The 12,648-nt window shown below is 36.5% G+C and overlaps 1 protein-coding gene across 5 annotated transcripts in view; it reads left to right on the top strand.

Annotated features, from left to right (window-relative positions):
* LOC131369790 (chemokine-like protein TAFA-2) overlaps positions 1–12,066 on the top strand; it is a 48,419-nt gene extending 36,353 nt beyond the window's left edge. For 2 of the 5 annotated variants that reach the window (XM_058416644.1, XM_058416643.1), the window contains 4 exons: positions 568–723; positions 2,533–2,657; positions 5,211–5,260; positions 11,431–12,066. In XM_058416644.1, coding sequence (XP_058272627.1) covers positions 568–723; positions 2,533–2,657; positions 5,211–5,240 — 311 coding nt within the window. In that variant the 3' untranslated portion in view covers positions 5,241–5,260; positions 11,431–12,066. The remainder of the gene's footprint in view (positions 1–567; positions 724–2,532; positions 2,658–5,210; positions 5,261–11,430) is intronic. The other 3 variants (XM_058416646.1, XM_058416645.1, XM_058416647.1) reach the window with 2 other exon arrangements.
* Positions 12,067–12,648: the final 582 nt, after the last annotated feature.

The raw sequence follows: 12,648 nt of genomic DNA on the forward strand, positions 1-12,648 counted from the left end.
TGCACCATAGCATGTGTCATAGTTTACACCTTAACGTATTTTCTGGCATGATATCTGCTGTAAATCCTGGAATAAATTAACAGTTAATGTAGTGTTGTGTCATTCCTTTAGGGAACAAATGCAAATAGAACAAATAGATATTAACTAGTGTTTTAAAACATAAGACTCACTCAATTAAAATTTTATTTAATTTTATGGGTAGAAATTGGAAATAATGACATATATCTATAAAATGTATCTGTGGGAATTTAATAGATGTTGTTATAGTTTTGAAAGTCTTTCTACAGGAAATGGTAAAACCTAAGAAAAGTTGATGTCCCCCTTTATCAATCAACTGCCCTAAATTATTTGAAAGAGCAACCTAGTACAAAAAAGTATGCTTACCCTACTTGAGAAGCTGTATTATATAAAAGAAGTCTGAAATGATGCCATACTTGGGTTCTATCTTATACACTGTAAAGTTATTTGAATATGGATAACATTATATTTGTGTATATCACTATATCGACACTTCAGAGGAGGTGAAATGGGATCAGTAATGTGGGTTTGTGTGTGTGTCTCATTCAGCAGTTCACCATGTCAGGACAGGAACATGTGAAGTTGTAGCATTACATCGATGCTGCAATAAGAACAAAATCGAGGAACGCTCTCAGACCGTCAAATGCTCCTGCTTTCCGGGACAAGTGGCTGGAACCACACGAGCAGCACCGTCCTGTGTAGATGGTATGTTCTGGGATTCTGTTATTTCTAAGTTTTGTTATGCTTTTTTTTGTTTGTATATCAAAATGTGTAGTTTAACAGTTAGGACATGCATCTGTATGAAAATAATAATATTTATAATAATAATAATAATAATAATAATAATAATAATATTTTATTATGCACCTTAACACTTAGTGGTTACTCTCTGTGTTTCAAATGTGTGTGTTGTGTGTGTGTGTGTCACACAAGTTCACTGCTTGTCTTCCACATCCCAAGATCATATAAGTGAATTGACTTTAAACTTTAAATTGTCCCTAGGTGTGTGTGTGTGTGTTCCCTCTATTTCTTTGCTTTTCTCCCACATCCCAAAATCATATAGGTGAATTGACTTTAAACTTTAAATTGTCCGTAGGAGTGTGTGTGTGTGTGTGGAAGTGAGTGTGTGTGTGTGTGTGTGTGTTTATTTCCTCTGGTTTCTTTCTTTCTCCCCCACATCCAAAAAACATACAGGTGAATTGAATTTAAACTTTAAATTGTCTCTAGGTGTGTGTGTGTGTGTGTGTGTTGTTCCATGCTAGGGACTCTGTCTCATATGCCCAGTATTCCCACCATAGGCTCCAAATCCACCACAGCTAGAATAAACAGCTTCAGTAGATGAGTGAATAAATGAAGGAGTGCAGAATCACTATTTCTAGATTGTTCCTTCTTGTCACATCAAGTATAATAGCATTGGAGCTAATTTTGCTTGGATGCTAAAAGTGTGTTCAAATGTGTGAAAGTTGCCTGTCTAATACGCAAGTCCTTTCCTGTTGCTAGTCGTCTTGCTGATTATTAATAGAAACATGGCTTTGTAACTCAGCTCTAACTGGAACGTATGAGACATTTGGTGCTAAAACACTGCTTCTTTACTCTGTGTCACAAGTTTTGATGCTTTGAATTATGTATGTAGATTATGTATGGAACTTACATTCAGGGTTTTTTTTTAATCTCTCTTAAAGATACATAAGTTTGTGAAAGTAAGAACATCTTTTAACTGCAACTAAACATCTGTTAGGAGCCTAAGAGTCACTCATTGGGTCATTTTCATTAGGAATAGTTAGGAGGATGATAGAAAATGCCAGCAAAATGACAAAAATAAAATAAAATAAAATAAATCAGCTTTAATTAGTTTTGGCACTGAATGTTCATATTTTATAATAAAATCTTTGGCTGCACTTTAATCCTCTGTGAAAATAAATATAATATATATATATATATATATATATATATATATATATATATATATATATATATATATTTAAATATAAAATATAACTCTAAGGACAGTTTAAGTTTTCCTTTTTTTTAAACTTTGCCTCCTAAGTGCAATACTATAGTAGAGATGTAATAAGTAGACAAAATCACAGAATAAAGCTACTAGCCAGCACCCAGATGGCCCCTCAGTGCTGTCTGACCTATTCAATGACATTTTGCGTCTGACATTCCCTGCAAATTAAAGCATAGCGCTAATGTGCTCACTGCAGGAAATCTTGACAAAACGATCAGTGCTTAACCTTTTCATTAGCTCCACTACATATTTAGATATTGCACCTTTTACTCCCATCTATACGAGACAATGGGCTTATATTTCTCTAATGTGAATATCTCTGTCTCTGTTCATGTAAATCACCTCATCAGGCTCTAGCTAGCTGGAAAGAACAAAATATGAGGTATGGAAATCATGATGCATCAATAGCAGCTCCGCTTAAAAATCCTGATGTTCTCGAATCACGTCAGATCGTATCTATGAGCGAGAATTAGGATTGAAAGTGTATGTTTATCCTCTTACAGCCTCCATAGTGGAGCAGAAGTGGTGGTGTCAGATGCAGCCCTGTCTGGATGGAGAGGAGTGTAAAGTCCTGCCTGATCTTAAAGGCTGGAGCTGCGCCACAGGGAACAAGATCAAGACAACAAAGGTGTGTGGGTTTTCACAAAATAGCTAGACAAGTCATTTAGCGGTAGTTAGTTTTATACCGTAGCATGGCAAGACCCCTTCCGCTGTGCCGTAGTAAAATCTTCCTGATAAATCATCGTCTGATGAGATAGATTACAGCACAGTTACATCATTTCAATTATTTTAAACAAGGTTGATTGTAAGGACAGCTAAAGAGAAAATATCCTGCACATAACCATAAACCCCGCCTCCTCGCTAAGCTCCTCCTTCCTTTCTGGAAACCTCAACATGCAGTCAGATGATAATTCATAATATAGTATAGTAGCTGCAGACTGATGAGAGCTAGAGTAACTACCAGGCTAACACTTATCGCCGTGTTAATGAGTAGTGTGTGAATTTGTATTGAGTTAAATGAGGACATCCTGTTTTCCAGAGCTAATTTACTTGCAACAGATTTGATCATTAATGTTAGCTTGTTGACTGCTAAAAGAAAGCTTGCTTAAATTCTTGTATTTGGGCATTCTGCCACAAATGATGTGATTAAATCTTCATCATAAGTGAAAAGTTTCTGAAGTGAGTTGTCTATTTAGGAGGTGACTTTTTCTTTTGGTCTGTTTACTCATGAAAATGCTAGTTAGTTAGTAACCAGTTTTAATAGCTGAAAAAAGTTTACGTGGGCAATTTTTTAGCAAAGTTCCATCATAGGGAAAAATTTGCCCACTTGAAGAATTTTTTGTAAAATTCTTAAAAATCCTCCTGGCTTTAAACGACAGCTCTGTTGAGTTCTCGATTCTGATTTGTTAAAAAGGTTTTTGGTTCATTTTCTAAAACAGCAGCTCTGATGCTAATTCCAGCTTTAAGCTAAATCACAGGTTTATACGGACGCACTTCTTCTAATACGTATGCCAGAACTCACAGGGATGTATATGCTGGATGTTCCACATAATCTAAGTCTAATAATAAGTGGGTAGAAAAAAAAGGGATTTTTCTGGAGATGTTTATTTAAGGTAGATGGAAGGTTCACACATCAGTGCTCTGTAAATATCAGTAGGCTTGGCCTTTTCAGTTTCTCAGTAACATGACAAGCTCTGCTTTTTTTTTTATTACATTAAAAAGAAAAATGGTTGCTTTTAGCTGCTATAACACAAGTGACAACAGGAACTAACTCATTTCATGGACATTAATGATACTTGAAATTGTACAATGTGTTGTTTATTAATAAATAATAAAGAATTGTAATTGTTAGTAAATTAGTGTAGCGTAAGAGGAATAAAACACTTCATACCATCCAGATATTGTTTATTTTCCTATAACAGCATGCCAAGGCTTGTGTTATTCCTTTCATACCATATACAGTATTATTCAATACACCTAATGTTGTTAAACTATTTTAAATAATTTAAATAATTCCTTTATTGTATTCTGCAGGACAGAATGTTGATTGAACACTTTTTATAATCTAATAAACAGCTTAGCTTGCTGCTACAGGTACTTTAGGGCTAATAAATAACAATGGTCATAGTTAAGAAGGCAATTAGAATAAGCAACAGTAAACAATACAAATAATTAAATACAATATCATGATAGCGTCATGAACCAGGAGAATAGATCAGGTAGTCAGATATGATTTAAGAAAGCACATGTCTCATCAATACAAACGTATTAGCATTGTAAAAATCATACAAAAATGTCTTTTTTCTATCTATCTATCTATCTATCTATCTATCTATCTATCTATCTATCTATCTATCTATCTATCTATCTATCAACTGTTGTGTACAATATCAGCAGTTTACAAACTTTTTTACAATTACTAAAATAATTTCCCCGAATCCTCTTATGGTCACAGCAGCAATTTAATTTGAAGTAAAACAGGACAAACATGTACCAACATATCCTTTTATTCAACATGTAACATTAAATGTAACTAGAAACAGTAAAAATCTATATGTAATTTATTGAAATCTTTTTCAAGTTGCTTTGGTGTTCATGTGATTTAGGACTAACCTTCCCTACTTAACGTTGGCTACTAGTTTGGGCCTCATTGACTGATTATTTTATTATCACTCCAACGCTAAAGGAAAAAGCCTTAACAGATCAACTTAAGCTGAACACTTACTTCATGTGTTCTGACCTTAGTGACAGTGTGAAGCTTTTAGTCGTCTTAATGACGTTAGAAAAGGCAGGCATCATGTCACCACAACAATCTTACACCTTCACACGACCAATAAGTCAACACACCACCTTTAATTAGAACCTTTCAATAGTAAGCCGATGCCGATGCCCTTGCCCTGGTTATGATGACTGTATGGCTTCACTCCTGCTCGTCTCTGTCCACATTATATCAATTATTTAAGCTGCCACACCAAACCTGTCTGGAGCCTAATTATTGATCCAAGGAGTCTTAAACAGCCTAAAACCTAGCGCATCTCTTCATCTGTTGTTTGTGGTGGTTTTTATATTGATCCGGTGGTAAAACACATAAACCTCAAAAGACGGCATTTCTTTCATTCTCTATGAAATATTAAACTAATACTGTTTCCTCCTTTCATTTCCCATGTAACCTTTGGGACAGATCTCTTCTGACCGGGATCAGCTTTGGTAGCGGATGGAAACTAGATACAGGTCAGACTGCACTTCACAATACATTAAGAGATGGTCAAAACTGCTGCGGATTGGATTGATATTTCCTGCCCATTAGATACAGTGTATTTTTTTTTTTCTGTACCTGCATGGCTTTAGGTACATCTGAGCACTGACTGTGTGTCTGCAAAAACACTCCTGCAATACAAAAAAATCTAAAAAATGGCGAATTATAAATGCATTCAAATCTATACACGTTCAGAAGCAAATGTTTGTCAGTATGCATCTCACATCTCCCAGTTTCTGAAGGGATTTTAATGAATTGTGGCACCACAGCAACCGTGTCACCTGAAAGCTTCACCAACTTCCTTCCTTCTACACAAGCTTTAGCTCTAAAAATCATATTTTTAGCGATAAATAATAAAAATCTGTAATAGCAATTAGCAATGAATTATAGTTAATTATTAGTTTTGTGAATTGTGTAACATTTAAGGAAAACTTTGAGTAGCTTGATACTGTGTTACATCCAGCTTAGACATTTTCCTTCCAGAAAGCCCTCCATGTATTCTAAGACACTTCCTCGTTTCCTCCCACACTTCCTCTTTACACTTTGCAGCTCTGAGTCTCACTTTCTGGAGAGGCAGATTGTTTGTCTATGACCTCGTTTGCCCAGCCAGGTTTTGTGCCTTTCATCTTGCCCTTGTCTCTTGATATGATCTCTAATAATTTTGTGTATTGACCCCGACTTGCTCCGTGAGCTTTTTTTTTTTTTTTTTTCAAGGTTTTGTCCTTGACTGTTTTGAGCTTTGTCATTAAAACCTCTTCTCACTGATCCTCACTTTGCCTCTGCAAGCCCCTTGTTACAGACACAGCTGCCTCAGGCTGAATTAAAAAGAAGTAAACGTATGTATTCCATTTGAAATGCAGGAATATTATTTTATTACACTTTTAAAAAGAGGTTCCTTGGGGTTTCTTTAAAGAACCCTGGGGTTCAGTACTTGGTCAATAGAAACCTTTCTTTTCTTTTTAAAAGAATTCTCGGAGAGCGATGAGGATTTTACATTAAAACACTTCAATAATTCAGAGAATGAGTGAAAGGTGAAATCAGGGCTTTTGCTGTTTGGATTTTTATCTTTATGTCGATAATGTTGACATTATACACTATATTGCCAAAAGTATTCGCTCACCTATCCAAATAATCAGAATCAGGTGTTCCAATCACTTCCATGGCCACAGGTGTATAAAATCAAGCACCTAGGCATGCAGACTGTTTTTACAAACATTTGTGAAAGAATGGGTCGCTCTCAGGAGCTCAGTGAATTCCAGTGTGGAACTGTGATAGGATGCCACCTGTGCAACAAATCCAGTCGTGAAATTTCCTCGCTCCTAAATATTCCACAGTCAACTGTCAGCTGTATTATAAGAACGTGGAAGTGTTTGGGAACGACAGCAACTCAGCCACGAAGTGGTAGGCCACGTAAACTGATGGAGCGGGGTCAGCGGATGCTGAGGCGCATAGTGCGAAGAGGTCACTAACTTTCTGCAGAGTCAATCGCTACAGACCTCCAAACTTCATGTGGCCTTCAGATTAGCTCAAGAACAGTGCGCAGAGAGCTTCATGGAATGGGTTTCCATGGCCGAGCAGCTGCATCCAAGCCATACATCACCAAGTGCAATGCAAAGCGTCGGATGCAGTGGTGTAAAGCACGCCGCCACTGGACTCTAGAGCAGTGGAGACGCGTTCTCTGGAGTGACGAATCGCGCTTCTCCATCTGGCAATCTGATGGACGAGTCTGGGTTTGGCGGTTGCCAGGAGAACGGTACTTGTCTGACTGCATTGTGCCAAGTGTAAAGTTTGGTGGAGGGGGGATTATGGTGTGGGGTTGTTTTTCAGGAGCTGGGCTTGGCCCCTTAGTTCCAGTGAAAGGAACTCTGAATGCTTCAGCATACCAAGACATTTTGGACAATTCCATGCTCCCAACTTTGTGGGAACAGTTTGGAGCTGGCCCCTTCCTCTTCCAACATGACTGTGCACCAGTGCACAAAGCAAGGTCCATAAAGACATGGATGACAGAGTCTGGTGTGGATGAACTTGACTGGCCTGCACAGAGTCCTGACCTCAACCCGATAGAACACCTTTGGGATGAATTAGAGCGGAGACTGAGAGCCAGGCCTTCTCGTCCAACATCAGTGTGTGACCTCACAAATGCACTTCTGGAAGAATGGTCAAAAATTCCCATAAACACACTCCTAAACCTTGTGGACAGCCTTCCCAGAAGAGTTGAAGCTGTTATAGCTGCAGAGGGTGGACCGACGTCATATTGAACCCTATGGATTAGGAATGGGATGTCACTTAAGTTCATATGCGACTCAAGGCAGGTGAGCGAATACTTTTGGCAATATAGTGTATGTTTATGAATAAAAAAAGTCAATCAAATAGTTGATTAAATTTATGAAATAGTGAAATATTTAAAAATGGAGAGAATGTGATTTTTAGGTAGCAAACTTTTAATGACCAGAAGGAAAATGAATGAATAAATAAATAAATAAATAAATAAATAAATAAATAAATAAATAAATAAATAAATAAATAATAAATAGGTGTATCCTCCTCAGTAGCCAACGCTAGTCTTACAATTAAAAATTAGAAACCCTGCAGGCATGCAGTCCTCTAATAGATCATAACTGTTACTGTGTATAAAAATGCATTTATTAAGCACAAGGCTGGAGACCATATCAAATTGAAAACCGAAAATAAACAAAATTTAGCTAGAAGCAAAAAACCTAATCATCATTAACTATTCCTAAACAAAAACTGTAATTTGAAATCTATTTATGATTGATAACATTATTCTTTCATTCCTTATAGCTCACTAGCTCGTGGTTTACGTTTTAACACACACACACACACACACACACACACAAAGAGAGCATTGCCTATAATCTATCACAGCTTCCGGTCATTTATAAAGACCACCATTTTCTCAGTATCCTGGTCGCTCCCAAAGGACACTGAACTCTATTTCCCATCAGCCCCAGCATGTTACATGTTCTAATCACTTGCACCTGTGCCTCAATTTCAACCTGATTAGCACCATTAGCACACGTTCCTCTGGCTCAGTGATCTATTGTTAAGTGTTTGTTGTTGTTGTTGTTTTTGTGTGTTGCCATGTGTACCATCCTCTTGCTCATCATCTATGTGTTTTGTCTTGTATTTTCTGTTTAAGTTTCATGCTTCCTTTAATGGTTTTTGCACTTCAGCCATTAATGATCTTCTCCTCAGCTGAATCCTGACAGCCAACGTAAAACCTCATTATGTTAAAGTATGCATTAGAAAGATAATCAACCTGGTTTCTTGTTGTACTGCTCTCATGAAAATGAGAAGAAAAATTGCCCGGCTAACCCAACCAGGGATGGGTGTTTAGCTAGCTTAGCATGCCTATGTATATTTAAACAGGGATGTTTTTCATTTAAAGTTATTTTGGTCAGTATATAACCTTTATTTAATTATTATGGGATATTTCTAAGATCCAAACAGTAAGTGTGTCCTTATCAACACAAACCCAGCTGCTGAGCTGAATAGTGTTTCTAAATCTACTAGTTCATTATATTATCCATACTTAAAGATCCCACTTTTCCTTGCCATGTTGCCTCTAGCTTGCTCATTAGAGATAAATATGAATTTTTAAACTTTATCATTTGTATTCTGGATTTTTACTTTTCTGTAAAACTGCTTTGCGACAATGTCTATACACAAATAAAATAAAATTGAACTTAATTAGATGAATGAAATGGATCACATCCCTCCACTCGTTTTCTTCCAAGCAAAGCTTTTTCTTTTACTCCCTGTCTAAGTCCTGATAAAGCACGCGTTTAGTCTCACTGTCTCTGTAGCGTGTTATCACTGTTACACTATAAATTACACAGATATCTTACAGAAATGTGCTTTTTTTTTGTTGCTTGCCATAGAAACAAAAAAAAAAAAAAAAAAAAACGGAGGAAAGAAAAGCTAATAATTCTTAAATTAGTGACTCATTAATCTTGGTGACAGTGGGGGAATGTTACTGCACTTCACTGAGGGGGTAGAATATATTACATACGTGCAAGAGTGAATTTTCTCCCCTTGATTATGAAAAGAGACGAAGATAACCCAAATATTAACCTGCTACCGGATTTATATCAAATCGTAGGGAGAGAATTTGTTTATGTACTGCAATACCTCAGAGTGTTTTATGTTTTAAAGAAATAATACAAGCTTGTGATTTGTATTTCCGAGTTTGTATTAGTTTTGTTTATAGTCCTATGTTACCTTGGCATTTTGGTAATAACAAAAAGATTAAACAGCAGTTAATGGGTATTTACACCGTAATTGTCACATTTGCATCAACTTAATGAGGTGGATTTTCCCTATAGAACGTTTTTTTTTAATCCGACATGAAAAGTGAAATAATGAGAGTTGGGGTATAAAGTTTGCAAGTACCTCATACCTTTGTCAACTACCTGTAGGTGACTGTTAGTGAGAGGACACTTACTGCTCTTTGGTTGTTAAATATATGTGAGTTGATATCCAGAGTAAAGGAATTAATAAATAAAAAATAAAGAACAGTGTCAGAACTGTTCCGTGTGTGTGTGTGTGTGAGAGAGAGAGAGAGAGAGAGAGATAACAGATATGCTGCAGTGCCCAAGCCTCATGGATCAACCAGAGTAGAAGATAAAGAAAGAAAGAATAAAATCTAAGCCACTTAAATCACTTCAAATAGAACAATACTTGGTACTTGTTCCCTGGTACAGTTTTTTTTCCCCTCGCCTGTTAAGTGCAGCATTCAGAAAAGATTGTAGAGGTAAAGTGTTCAGGCCAGATAACACTGCTTATACTTTAAACTGGATTACCCCACAGTATGGCTGAATGCTGGATTCTGATGGGTCAGATGGTGTGTATCAGTTTTGTATAGCAGCACAGCTTGGTTTTTAGTTCCAGCTGCAACATAAATGACAGGAGAGCTCTCGGGAATATGTTACTGTTTACATTCATGGTATTTGGCAGATGGCATTATTCAGAGCATTATTTGACCTCACTTTATACAACTGAGGGTTAAGGGCCTTACTCAAGGGCCCAGCAGTGGCAGCTTGGTGGTCATGGGATTCAAACTCACATCAGTAGACCAACACTTTAATCACTAAACTACCACATCCCCTATAGTCTAGTTAATGTATAATATGTTTCTATAGTAACAGCTCAGTAATAAACAGATTTCAAAATAGTGTTTTTGTTTTATTACTAGTATTATTATTGATACCGATGATGAAGGGTTTTGTTAGAAGACATTTACATAGTCTTTAGTGGAGGACTCTCGGGTTCCCCCTAAGTTTCCAAAAATGGACAGAGATGAGTAACTGAATGTTTATTGTGGCTAACAGAAGTGATAAGAGAAACTGAGTTGTCTCATGGACATTAAATCCTAACATTTAAATCATTAACTTTTAACTATAAACCAATAAAATGTCACTGATAAATTATAATTATACTTATAATCCCTGTCAAATCACTGTGGTATAAACAGAAGTACATTTCTGGATGGATTATTTTCATAATAGCTGCACAGTTTGTTGTTTATTCCATACATTATTTTGAAAGGGCTTTAAAAAGTTTAATAGTTTAACTTTAAAAAGGGTCAGTGGTGTCTCAGTGTATAAAGGTGTTACTGTTCAGAAGGTTGGGGGTTCAAGCTGAAGTACCGCCAAGCTGCCACTGATGAGCCCTTGAGCAAAGTGCTTAATTATGTTTGCTGCAGCTTCCTGACAATCTGGGATATAATAAGCACAAAAAAGAATTTCACAATGTTCTATTACAAATTTAGGGGATTCCTCCTGGTACTCTGGTTTCCTCCCCCCAGTCCAAAGACATGCCTTGTAGGATGACTGGCATCTCTAACGCTGTTTTCAAATGTAGACGTAGCCTTAATTGTCCTGTGTGTGTGTGTGTGTGTGATTATGCACTGTGATGTGTTGCACACTCAGTCCAGGGTGTCCCCCACCTTGGGATAGACTCCATATTACCACATTGTGTAGGATTAATGCTACAGATTTAAATACAGATAAAATAGATGGATGGATGAAAGGATGGAAAGATGGATTAGTTAAAACTACTACGAATATTATGTTTCTGTTTCTTTTCCTCTCTGTATTCTAAACGAGGCACTGTGTTATTTCAGGTTGATTGAGTCGGAGATCTGTCTGGAGGCTCCTCATCGTTGCCCGTGGATCTGATCTGTGTAAAGACTGTTTTGTAACAGACACAGAGCAAAGCAGTGAAGGTTATCCCAGGCACATCAGTGGCACGAGCACATCTGGACGCCGTTCTGTACTTCAGCTTTATAAAGCTTGTTGTGGATTTCTGTAGTTGCGTATTGCTTGCCGTTTTTTGGACTCATGGCTCAGTTACAGACTTTCCTTTATACGGATCCACATGGATCTGAGTGTGACGACCATTTTGCCTCAAGAGTACAGTACAGTTATTTAGTTTAGCTTATGAATGCAAATAGACTTAAGGATTTTAAAAATTGGCAATGTAAAAGCACTAAGCTGCATAAGATTCCGATATTTGTGAACTTTGTTTGTGTAGATCAGAGAGCCTAGAAGATCCAATATGAATGTTTATATAAGCCTTTAACTCTGCACCATTAAAAATAAAAATAAAAAAAGCTATAGAATTAAAAAAAAAGGTTGTTGCTTGTTTTTGTTTTTGTTTTGTTTTTTTACATACTGTATGTATAGTTGCAAATGCTTCCTCATATGTACTGTATATCGGGAACAAAATGACTCTATAATAAACCACATTTGTCTTTCAATCATTTGTGTATATTACAGCACAGAAATAGTACAGAAAAATATTTCATCAAATCAACAGTTGCTTTAAAAGAGCTTGAAGGTCTGATTCTCTCTCTAACATAGTCAGCTTAATGACTAATTACTAAAATGAACAATGTTTTATAGACACCTTGCTGTATTCATAATTACTTCTGATTATCCAGGAAGACAAATCTGTTCATTTATTGCGACTAAATGCTTTATCCTGGTCAGGGTCACAGAGCCTAGAAAAATCAACAACATTCACAGGAGTCAAAGGAACATCAGAAGTGTTTTTGTTCGGATATGAAATACAGTCATAAATTACAAAAATTCCCCCCTCAACAAAACCCTGAAAAGACACTGTGGTTGAAATTCCTGTATAAATGGTAAATTAGTGTTGGTGGTAAAAATTAATCATCTGTTATTATGAATACTGAGAATTCAGACATACTGCTGCTTTTCTCCTACTGTACAGTAGAGTAGTAAGGATGAGCGGTCAGGTGTCCACAAACTTCAGTATTATATGGAGTGAAGATCTAAAAATTGCAGGTTATTACACAATAATAAATGCTAAACAACAT

Source organism: Hemibagrus wyckioides, linkage group LG19 (genome assembly GCF_019097595.1).
Source record: "Hemibagrus wyckioides isolate EC202008001 linkage group LG19, SWU_Hwy_1.0, whole genome shotgun sequence".
NCBI lineage: Eukaryota > Metazoa > Chordata > Actinopteri > Siluriformes > Bagridae > Hemibagrus > Hemibagrus wyckioides.